This window comes from Ammospiza nelsoni, chromosome 1, assembly GCF_027579445.1.
Source record: "Ammospiza nelsoni isolate bAmmNel1 chromosome 1, bAmmNel1.pri, whole genome shotgun sequence".
Taxonomy (NCBI): domain Eukaryota; kingdom Metazoa; phylum Chordata; class Aves; order Passeriformes; family Passerellidae; genus Ammospiza; species Ammospiza nelsoni.
In genome coordinates this window covers 16,752,531-16,765,089 of record NC_080633.1, presented here as the reverse complement: position 1 = coordinate 16,765,089, position 12,559 = coordinate 16,752,531, and the positions used below count along the sequence as shown (strand labels likewise).

Genomic DNA, 12,559 nt, shown 5'->3' with positions numbered 1-12,559 from the left:
GTTCAACAACCCAAAGCGTTTGTAATTTCCAGCTATAGGTATGTGTTTAGCTTTCATGTTTATCTGTACTATGCTTTATCCATGTGTCCCGCTTCCTTACCAATCGTAACAAAATCTTATTTATTGGTTGTCCTAACAAGGCTATTCAGGTAGAATTAAGTGGGAAAAAAATGTTAAGAATAAAGCCTAAGAAGCTGTCTTCATAGACAAAAACATTGATAAAATCACTGACAATCAATAAACCAGATAATTTTATTGCATATATCTGCCTGCACATGGTAACGATAAGCTGAATGTATCTGTTTTAACAATATTTCCTGAGTTGACCAAAGTAAGAGGTCAAACACAAAGACATCTAAAGAAGTCATAAAAATGTTAAAAAGAAAATGAAAGGGGGAAGAAGGTGTTATATTAGCCGGAGATATCTTCATTTTATATCTTCATCATTAATATACTTTTTAATGCAACATTTAACCTGAGGTGACACATGAAAAAACATGGATTGTTAAATTATGTTTCAGGTGGCTAAAAAAGAAAGGAAGAGATAACAGAATCTTTCATGACTTCATGTGACCACATCTTCTAAGTAGTGGAGAGCGAAGTTTTTATCCTCAGAAAGTATGAGAAATATTATTTTAAAATTGGATTCAAGGGGAGGGATTTGCAATCTCAAGCAGTAAAAACACACCTATCTGGCATAGATGCTGAGGCAAGAAAAGTTACCTGCTGTGTTACTAAAAGCCTCATCCCCCTACTCTTACTACATACTTGTACCTTGCTGGCCAGCGTGACTATTAACAAGATTCAGTTAACTTTCCCTTTTCACTTACTTCTGTACTGGCTTCAGCCAAGAGCAAAAATACTGTGACACAGATCACAGTATTTTGCAGGTTTTCTAATCAAGAGCAGAAACTATTATGGTATTTGCAGGACTTGATTTTTGTGGTACTTATACAAAGAGAACATTTGGGATTTTTGCATTTTCTCATTGTCATATTCTATGTTTTTTGTATTTATTTTCAGTGAGTGAATGAAGTTCATCAGCCTTAAGTTGAGACATACAGGAATTGTAAAAGAACTACAGGCCTCTTTCATAACATAATTCCCTTCTTATTTCTTCCAAAGTGAAAACTGTTTTCTCTATTTGAAATATTTAAAGCTAAACACGTTATTACAAAAATACATTGTGTTTATCTTTAAAATATATTACACCTGAAATACAAAATTTCTCTGCTAAAGATATTTCACTCTCAGGACACTTTGAAAAGTTTAAGGAGTCAAAGCTAATTGGACAAATTGAATCACTTTTACCCAAATAAGTAAAGGTATGGCTGGGCAAACAAACTTTAGTTATCAAGAGTCACCTTTAAACTACATTTTCGTTTATGAAGGAAGCTTTTCCTTTCCTTTTGCTATTCCCAACTGAATAGCTTCTCATTCTAGTGCACAAACCAATTTAAAGGTTAAAATAAAGAAATGGAAAGAAGTTTCTATATTACAGCTGCTTAGTGAAAAAGGAAAACAAAATTTATACAAGGAAGTTTCTATTCATTGTTCTTATTAAATAACTCAATGGTAATATTGATCAAATTACTTTATATTTTAAGGCTAATTTTATTTCTGTCTATACAGTTACGGAGGCTTCCACAGTTGCAGAACAGATGAAGAAGACGAAACTACTTCCCTACATCTCAACTTTTTTTCTGTGAGAAAATGCAATATGTTGGGAAAACAACACCAGAGCGGCTTTGACATGGTTCCAATGCTACTCTATAGGCTGTAATAGTAGAATTCCTCTTCAGAATTTCTTCTCTCTCTTCAGGGATTTGATCATCGCACACTTGGGCAACTGTATTGCTCTTGACACTTTCAAGAACCAAAGTGAAGTCAATTATCCAAGCATAGAGCCCAAGAAGGCATGCAATAAAGAGTCTCTAAAAATGTCAGGGGGAAAATGTCTACCTAGTCACTAATACAACTCTAGTAGTCCTGTATGTTGTTTTTCTTACTTTTCAGTCTGGCAGATTATACCTGAAGTTCAGTACTGGGTAATTGCCAAAATCCTTTTTTTTGGCAATTACCCACATAAGCAGTGAAACAATGAATATCAAAGTCCTTTGATGCCACAGTTGTCTCAATTATGTTAGATTATTTTGAGGAGCATTTAAGAAATGGATGTATGAGAAACAAATAACACTGAATAACTGCAAAAAAAACCCATTATGTCAATTGGTTTTGGATAATCATTAATATATTTATGAGATAGTCATCACTGATATGTAATTTCATATCGTAGAAGTGTAGACAGCAATATTACAATGTTTTGAGGATGGTGTAGTTAAACTATCAAGTCAGTGACAACACAAACAAAGAAGTTGCTAAAACAGTTATTGTTTGCTTTTGCATGTCTGGCATGGTTCCAGAAATAGAGTGGGATATAAGAAGGCAATCATATCATGTTGTTCCACTCATCATTACAGACCACTGAGAATCTGAACAAACAGCATGAAGTATAAAATATGTTTTAGTTCAGTCAAAAGTTTCATCACTTGGCAGAATGATTGCTTGAAATCTTCTGGTATATATTATGCAGCAAATGAAACAATGATCTCCATGCTCTTTTCTTGCTTTAAGACCTACAGAGCTCCCAGTGGCAAGTGAGAGCATAAAGACAGGAAAAGAGTGACATGAACAAAAAGGAAAAACAAAGAAGGGAGGAAAAAAAATTAGAGGAGGATGGGGTTTAAATATTTTCTAGATTTTCAAAATCCAATTAGTGAATCAGATTTAAAAGTAAAGAAGCCACACAACAAGTTGTTGACTAGCATGTGTAGCTGTTAATAAACCAGGCTACAAGAAAAGCTGGTCAAATATTTTCCAGTGGAACAGTATTCCATCAAAAAATACTAATGGAATGGAATCAAAACCTTCCATAAGAACACAATGACTTCTTGAAAAGTTTTGACAGAAACCAGGCAGAAAGGCAGGCTAAATAACCAACATGTCTCTTCATCTTTTCTCTTGTCAGCCAGATGGCTGATGAGTAGCCTGCCAGGCTCCTTGGCTTCCAGTTTTCATAGAATCCTTGACTTCTTGCCTGATGGGCTGCCAAACAGCTGGAAATCCAGGTCTCCAGGAGCTCCTAAGCTTTTTGGCTTCTTGTGGTCTCCAAGCTCTCAGGCAGCTGCTTTGCATGGAACTTAGGGCCCAAGTCTCCTGTGTGAGGGAGATAGAGGCTGCACCCTTTGCTTCCCAGCTTCCACGTTGTGTGTTTTACAGAAACTGGACTCCTAGATAGACATTGAAGACCTCAGGGCAATTTATGACAGTCCATTTAGGATCTCCAAAACGTCTGTAGGAGGCCCAAATAACTCCTGAGAGTCAGTTCACTAAACAAGGCAGCCAGTTCCTGGGCTTTCTAAATCTCTGAGGACCCAGGTTCTCTGAAAGGCTTCAGAGGCAAGCAAAAAATTCCTTTTTGTTTTTCTAATGGTATGCATTTGATGCTTGGTTAATAAAAAATGCTTAAAAATTTGGAAGATCTAAATCCAGATATTAGGGAGTAAAAACTGCATAAAATGAGAGCAAATACAGAGAAGCAGGTATGATAGACGTAAAAAATTCTAATGGCTAGAGAAAACAAATAGAAAAATGAAAAGAGAGCAGTCAGAGCACTAAATTTGAACCAAGGTTTCTGTGTAAAATTGCAAGAAGCACAGCAAGGCAAACAAAGAAAGTGGAAAACACTGTGCATATACAAGCAGGGAATTTTGACATTTAAGGCTTAACCCAAGAATGGTACAAAAACAAAAATGCATTGGTAGTATTTAACTGAAATATTTAAAATGTAAAACAAAGGAACAACAGTGTGCAGTATGGAGCACAGTTATCTTTATACACTATAGTTTTAAATTATTAAAATGTGCAATCAAAGCATCTTAATGTATTTAAAACAGCAAATGGTTTTACTATTTTTTAAATATTAGAAGAATTTCCAACTTCAACTACATTTCTTTGTTATTCTTAGAAAAGAAATGCTCTCTGTGGTTTTATACATATGGTTATGTTAAACTTTCCATAACAAGGAAAATCTATGTAAGAATAGGTCATCAGCAGCATATTTTCTACACATGGGGTAACTCTAGGCTGGTTGGCTGCAAAATTCACTTCCTCATTATATAACACTGCTGCAGGACTGAACACTAATCAATTTTTACACATACCCATTTCGTGACCCTTCCCTCTTAAACCTGGTTTTGTTTTGGGGTTTTTTGGTGTCAGCATGATCATTCTCTTTCCCCTTATGAAATAAACACACAGACAACTTTAGATGTCTCATCTTTCATGATACCCAAGATAGTCTCCTATAGAACTGAAACCACAGTATATCAGAAAAAGATGAGATGTCATTCCACAGGTAAATTTTAAGAAAACAGAGCAATTTTCTCTCTCTTGTCTTTCAAACCCCCAGTCTCTGACTCTTTACTTAAATTGGCAGACAAAACACAGCACTGTAACAGCTACTGAGAAAAAATCAACTCTACCCTAGTTGAAACCACAACTCTATACATGGCTTAATGAAGCTCTTTGAGAAAGCCTCACAGTTGTAGCTATAGCAAGGCTAAAATTGCAAGTTGAAAGTTTATATGCAGGCACATGGGACAGAAAAACACAATGTCTGATATTGCCATTTGCATTTTAATGTTTGCACCCAAAACTCTACTAAATATGAGGACAGAAAATAAGCACTAGAACTTTTTTCCCTTTTCTTTTTTTTCTTTTAATTTATTTAAAGATTTTAGTAGAAAGTTCCTCTGTGAGGAAATAGGAATTTTCATACAGTCTCAAGCTGGCAGTGTTCCTTTTATTGGATCAATGCATTTGGGTGATTTTTATAATAGCCCAAATTACATCTTTGTAGAATTTCTCCAAATGTTTATGTTTGGGCTGATGTATGTTGGGTGAACATTACAAGTACTGTTTTTCAAAGAAGCATCATAACCAAATATTGCTGTTCCAACATCAACAGAGTTGAGTAGACTTCTCTTACTTATTTTTCATAATCATTTGTATTTCTTGGACACTGCACTTACACTTTGCTACTAGGAATGTGCCTGCAGTAGTAACTTTTCCTTTAGGAAGTAAAGAATTCATTAATAAGAATCTGCTTCTATTAAGATAATTCCTTTAATTCCTTTGTAACAAACAATATCGCTTAGCTACACCATACTGATAAAATTCTATTCTATGGGAAATACTCCTAAACAGATTATGGTGAGAGTAAGCATGAAAAAGAAACATGTAATCACATACTACAAAAGAACTGCCCTATCAGAACGTTTGATTAGCTTCTAAGATTTTTAAAATACACAAAATAACCTTTAAGTTGGTAGTAAAATGAAAATATCTGCACAGAAAAATGGATTCTGCATTAACTTGTTATAAAAATTTGTTTATGATACTACTAACAAATTCAATTTCATCTGTGAACCTCCATAACAGAGAAGAGAACCATTACATCTTCCACAAAAGAACACAAAAAGAAAACAGACTGCATTCTCACAGCTATTTGAAACACAGTCTGCAGTCCCAAGTACAGGCTTAGAAAGGCCAGAACACACATTACCCTTTAAAGTTGTGTACTCATTACTGCTTTTGAATCAAGCACTGCATAAACCAAACTGCTCCGTGGAAGATCGTGTAAATTGTTGAATAATATTAACTTTGAACAAAAAAATCCCAAATTCTCTTTAGATAGAAATAGTTGCTGCACTTCCTCAGTGTGGCTGCAGTTGCTGCTTTATACATATTTCTTTCTATTCAGCGTCAGCGGAAAGGGTATTATTGTAGGTTTGTTTCAGGGAGCCACTTGGCCTCAGTGTCACACAAAGAACTCTTTGTGGGATCACAGATTAGCATTAGGGCAGGCAGCCAAGAGAGATGAAAGGAGAATAGCTACACTAAGGGTGTACATAGCTTGCACTCATCAAACACCCCAGGGAAAAAAATGAAGAAAAAATCCATGTAATGCATAATTTTAGTAGCTGTCCTCTATTCCCTTAGTTTCTGTAAAAGTGCTTTTAGTGGAAGTTCTACCAATGTGCAGTTCTACTCTGGCACATCAAGTTGCAGAGTCTTACACATAGGAAGAATTACTGAGATCAAGTAGTATTTTAACATTCAGTTATAGCAATATTGTTCAAGAGAGAGGCAGTTGTGTTCGTATCTTTACAGAGGAGAGATGTTTACACTGCACCATCAGGCACCAAAAAACTTTACTGCACTAGAGTGCACATTTAGAAAAAAAAAGGTGAAAAGATAATGAAGAATAACCAGCATGTGTGAAAAATGACAAGCAAGCTGCCATTGTAGAAATCATTGGGAAGAAATAAAAAATGCTTAAGTTATAAAAAACAACACAAATTTTTCTCACTATAAATCCATATATCTCTATATCTATATATCTGTATCATTGAATCATCTACATAAATTAATAGCAGCCACACAGTGCTCAATCCCAAACAGGAAACTGCCTGCAAAGGATGCCACAGATTTCTTGCACTTTGAAGGAATTACTATTCTTTACATAGTCAGGATCTCCAATCCTGTGTAGAAGGATATATATTTTTCATAAAGTAGAGAAAAGATGCAAATGTTGCATTAAATATGGAGCTAAATCAGAAATGGAAGCTAGTACAGTACAAGGATTAAGCTATAAAGTTAGTACTCTAGGAAACTTCTAATGGGAAAGAAAACCTTACCCATTTATTTTATCATATGTCAGTGCTAAGAATTCAGAGAGATGACTTGCAGTTTATCCTCACTATTTTATCTCTATTTGGAAACTGACATGAAGTAAATGAATAGCTCAGTCTTCTGTACATAACTGACCTGCACAACCACCACTATTCACAACTGGCACTTTTTGTTGGCAGTCTGAGCAGAAAACCTGAAGATTACATTGGCACCGAGTCTAAAATGTGCTCTAAAACCAAATGATGGTCTCTTGAGAACACAGCTGAAGTAGACCACAGTGGAGAACAACTAGAACTACCCATGCTATTCATAGCCTGGGAGTAAAAGCTTTCTGTTTTCAGCATTGTCAGATTTTCATCAGGCTTTATTGCGAAGAGTAAGCTTAGGTACTGATAAGTTACTAAAATGTATCTGTCAATACAAAAAACACTGTAAAGGCAAAACAGATTATATAATGGGTGCTAAATGGAGGACCCATTATATATATTGAAAGTAAATACACATGTTTTTTAAGCAGTTAACAGAATAAAATAAAGAGAGTGTAAGTAGCAAACAGCAAAGCATTGCTGGAAATTATTCAAATATAAAAATTATATGAGTATAAATATAAAAAACCTGTTACTTTAAATACTTTCTTACCTGAGCATTTTCAACACAAGGACAAAGAGCCCAAGCTGCACTAGCTTGAACTTCTGGGTTAGGATTTTTCAACAATGACCATAGCAAGCGGACTCCATCTAGACTGTCAATTATCCTATTGCAGAAACAGACCAAAAAAGGGAACATTAATTATGGAGTATACAATGTTGAATCTCAAATTATATCAGTTTTTTTGGAACACTGCTCTAAGAAACACTGGCATCATTCTGACATACTGTTTTGCTTTATGCAAATGCTTGTGTTTTATTGTCAGCTAATCACTATCAACATATTCAACAAACAGTGCCCACTATAACAGATGGGTGCCAATAACTGATGTAAAGACAGAATGTTTTCTAACTAATCTCATTAATGTTGTTTATTTTTTTCCAGCACTGTCATTCAGAGTACTTATAGAAGATAAAGCAAGCTACATTATAACCAGGACTCATAAATGTGAAAACAAGCATGTGACTTTTTAATGATCTACATGCAAAGTGAAATCTGAGTTTGAGCATACTGGCTTCTTTCATATAGTAACAAATACTTTCCAAAACAAATATTTATGGCCAAAACGATGTACTTAACTTTTTATTCAGTCTATGCTTAATGTATTTACCTTGCTCTATGACATATTTTTAAAAATTATGTTTCTAATCAAGCATTAGAAATTAAAATGGTCACACTACAGAGCATCCTTTGTTGGGCATGAATAACGTGTAACTTGTTTCCCATATGTTCCTTCCTAACAAGACCAACACTGAGCACTATGTTATAACTATTTAAACATACTATAATCAAAGTATCTTCATGACTAACTGAGAAATGAATCAACATGAAAATCATCTCTACAGTATCTGGATTATGATTATGTATCAATCGGGCTTGGAGATCATAACCTCACATTAGGTTCCAATGAATACCCTAAATGGAAAGGAAGGTCAGACAAAACTTCCTGGCCTTTACCAACATGCCTTTTTTCAAAAAAATTGTGTTAAGCTCAAAGCAGATGAGCTGAAGAGAAGTAAGCACACCTCAAAAGTAAAAAATTCCATTGCATATAATGTGTTTCTAGCTTTAATTGTAAATGCAAGAGAATTCAAAACACATTTTTAAGAGAGCTTAGAAAACAGCAGGTAAAACATCTTATTTGTGTTCACTATATATGCTTTGCCAGGAAATTTTAAAAGTAGCGATAAAATTAACTTTGTGTGTAATTCCATCATCATTTGAAGCAGAAAAAATAAATAAGGACATGAAGTCTGTCTAAAATAAGCAAGGACTATTCACAAGATTTTTATGCAAACTGTTTAAACAACTATGTTTTTCAAAATAAGACTTTTTGAACAAAGCTATGGTTAAGCTAAAATACCCTAAGTTTTTAAAGATCTGCCAGTTTCAGTATAGCTTATTTTACTCACTCAGCTCCAAATCAATTGCGAGAAAATCATCAAAGAACAAATTCAGAAGTCTTAACACGACAAAATAAAACAATAGGAGCGTAAACTACTCAATTACACATATATATTGACATAGTAATGATAACTTAAGTAAAAGCTTCAAACAAAGTTTTAAGTCCCTCCAAACCCCAAACACTTTCAAGCAATTTTAACATTACTCTTCTGTGATTTCAGGATTTTTCTTCCTGTATTGGAATTAATTAAAAAGAACCCATGAATCTTTCCTCTAGTCAAGCAGAGTACTGATCATTTACCAACATGAGGTACTTCCTCCCAAGAGGGCCTAAATATAAATGACCCAGCTCCAACAAGTATATAAAAATCAAAAGATAGGAGCCAAACACTCAGCTCAGATTTTCCCACCACACTTAAAAAACAACCCTAGACCTGATTCATCTTTCTATTTCCTTTAAAGCTTCCTTTTCAATTGGAAGTTTACTTTCATTTTCTTTTCAGCTTTCTGGTCTTCAGTATTTCAAGGTAAACTAGGGTCCCTCTATCACTAATTTGCTGAAGAAGGGTTTTGCCTTCTGCTTAAAGGCTGGAAAGACCAGCTGTCTTAGATCAATAGAACCCAGCTCAGACTATGTGAAAGTATAGTTCTCTGACCACTCAACATGCATAAAATTAAACCAGGAAACAGTAGAAACAAAACAATAAACCTCCAAATCACATTGTTCATCACTGATTACTTGCAGTTACAGTAGATTAACACAAATAAAAATACCTCTACATACAGGAATAATGCTCTTAAATTCTCACTCTGGAAGAATTGTAATTGTGTAATCACCATGCAAGAACAAACCTTATTTTCATTTTTCTGAGAACATATATTTCCCAGTCTAGAAAGCAGTGCTAAAAAGTTCAATTTTTTAATCTTCCTTTGGTTTCACTACACAATCCAGCAGATGAAGAAAATGGGTGCTGAATGAGTGCATTTGCCTTTATGGCAAAGGGAACACTAAAATAAATGGTCCTGAAAAATGTTTCCTCTATAAAAGTACTTAGACATTAACTTCCTTCCTATGTAAAAACTCCTATTTGAAGCTGACAAAAAATACACATTCAGTTTTCTTTACAAAAATAGAGGAAAATAGACCTGTAATCTTGAAAATTCTACCTTTGATGGCATAATGCTAAACAACATTATGATTTGCTTTTTTATATAGTTTTTGTATCCAATTTTCTTCCCACAATGTATTATAATATTATTAGCAGGATGAAGTAATAAAGCTTCTTACCACAATAAATACAAGCAAATGTAACATAAAAATTACTTTGGTTGGCATTCAATTCTGTATTCATCCATAGTTAGCACATTATTCACTCTGTGGCTTCAGTCACTTAAGTAATTTATATTATTATAATTTGTTGATACTCTGTTGATAAAATTAACCTAGACTAAAATTTGGAGCAAGCAACCACTCAAGGGACTGTTAAAAGACAGGTTTTTAAATAAAAATGCAAAACATTTTATTTGAAAGCTGAATGGAATCTCATAAAAGCTGCAATAATACAGTATTTAGTTGATATAAAAGTCTTAATAGTTAATACTTTAATATTCAAATGCTTTATGGAATAGTTGATCTGCTTTTGTATGCATGCATGTGTGTGTAATGTATTTAATGTACAGAACACTATTAATAGTCAAAATCCTAACAGGCATGAAACTCACTCACAGTAGAAATACAAACTTTATTATAAGCCACTTGGTCCTTCACTGTAAATACATAACAACACAAAATATGTGGAGTTCAAAAGCAAGAGCCCAGGTTCTGAACTGTTGTGCCTCTATTCCTCAGCATACCAAGGCATCTCACAATAGAACTGGGCCACCTCCTCTAAATCAAAGCTCTCTGTCACAGACTGATCTTGTTTGATCACTGATATAATTTAGAATAGATATAATTCCGAATTTTTATTTATAATAAAGTGATTATATAATATAGTAATTATAATGATATAATTTAGAATATTATTTTGCTCCTCAAAATGACCAAAAGAAATTGCAACGGCAATTAGAACTGGCTGAAGAGGCACTCTTGTCATGTGCTCCTGGGTTGCCCAGACACGATCAGAGCAGAGGTGAAGGGATATTTTCAGTTGGCATCATCACTCCTACCAAAAGGCAGCTGCAAGGTGTAGGATCAAAACATCTTCCTGCTTCCAACACAGAATATATGTATGGTGTACATAGAATAGGTCTTATGGGCAAATAACTATATTGCAATTAAACCCATTCAGAGATGACTGCAATTTTTAGGCTACAGTGAATTAGTATTTGCTATTTGACCAGTGCAGATTGGTCAACTTAAGATAATTTTTTAAAATTACTTTTGTTCTGTGTTCACAGGCAATGAAGACTTTTCACATTATTTAAGAATCTCATTATCATGACATCATTGAACATTATGAGCAAGATGGGGCTTGCAATTCTAGAAATTTACTTTGCTTTTTAAAATATATCTGAAAACTGTTAATCTGAAATAATACCTCTTTTTCAAGTTAAAACTTAATATTGAACATTTCCAGTAGAAATATCAACATGAATTGCTTAAACACACATATGTACACACAGCCTAGACATCTGTTTGTCATATCTATCATCTTTCACTGCTAAAATGTTACTTACCAGAACTTTGAGATCTTCAGTTTAATTGCCTGCCAATTTAGACCACAAATACAAATGTAAATAAACAAAGTTATACTGACTCTTTATTGTGCTCACTAGTAAGATTACAGGGTTTTACTCTGTCAGAATGTAATCTCATCTTTTTTGAGACCACAATTCAGCATTTTTCTTTAAACTTTCACTAGTTGCTGCTGACTGCTTTGATAAATAGTATTATATACCAATGACTCAAACTCCATCTGCTTGGCTAAAATAATCCTCAGTCTTGAATGCCAGCAATGCAGTCTATGGATTTTCAAATGGAAAGGGTAAATGAAAAGCTAGCGTCAGTTAAAGAATAAGCACTAGTCCTTTGTTTATAAAGAAAGTTACAAAAAACAACTTACAAAAAGTTCCTAAAAAAGATAAATATACATTAAAAAAATAAACAGCAACATCTCTGTCAGTGTTGGTACAGCAGACCAAGTATGGAGAACAGCTTCATGCTGTCTATATTAGCGTAAGGAAGTCCAGTCACATAATTATGTTGGTTTTTTTTAGATAAGCCAACGCACTTTTGGCTGTGAGAGAAGCTGGCTGGTGTTTTTTTATTTTAAATAGCTCAATAGAGTCAGCAAAAATCACGTAATTCCTTCACGCAATTCCTTCCCCTGAAGTAGAGGATTGGTGCAGAAATAATAATGTACCTTCCATTCAGTAGTTGTAAGAGACACAGTGTTAACTAGGAAACATGACAGAAATAAAATATTTAAAAGACATATAGATGTACATTCACATATGCCTATCTATCACCTATGCACTCTCTATCAGTGCAAGTTTCTTCCACAGAACATAAGAGCACAGTATTTCCCTCAGAATTTAACTGCACTGCTTCATAGAATACTCTCAGCTTTTTCTAGTCCATAATGATGCTTTATTTCTTATATTAATCACAACCTCTTCCTTATATATCTGAATCATTTACAGAAATTATGTGAGCTCCACTCTTGGTCTGTATGGTCTTCACATACCTACTGCGGCAAGGATAAGCACATTCAAAGTAGAAGACTGCTAAACTGATTATTTAGTCTCT

General features: G+C 34.1%; 1 protein-coding gene across 1 annotated transcript in view; it reads right to left on the bottom strand.

The window, feature by feature from the left end:
• Positions 1–12,559, bottom strand: part of ODAD2 (outer dynein arm docking complex subunit 2) — a 66,827-nt gene that overhangs the window by 26,702 nt on the left and 27,566 nt on the right. Inside the window, exon 11 of the mRNA XM_059482243.1 lies at positions 7,396–7,510. Coding sequence (XP_059338226.1) covers positions 7,396–7,510 — 115 coding nt within the window. The remainder of the gene's footprint in view (positions 1–7,395; positions 7,511–12,559) is intronic.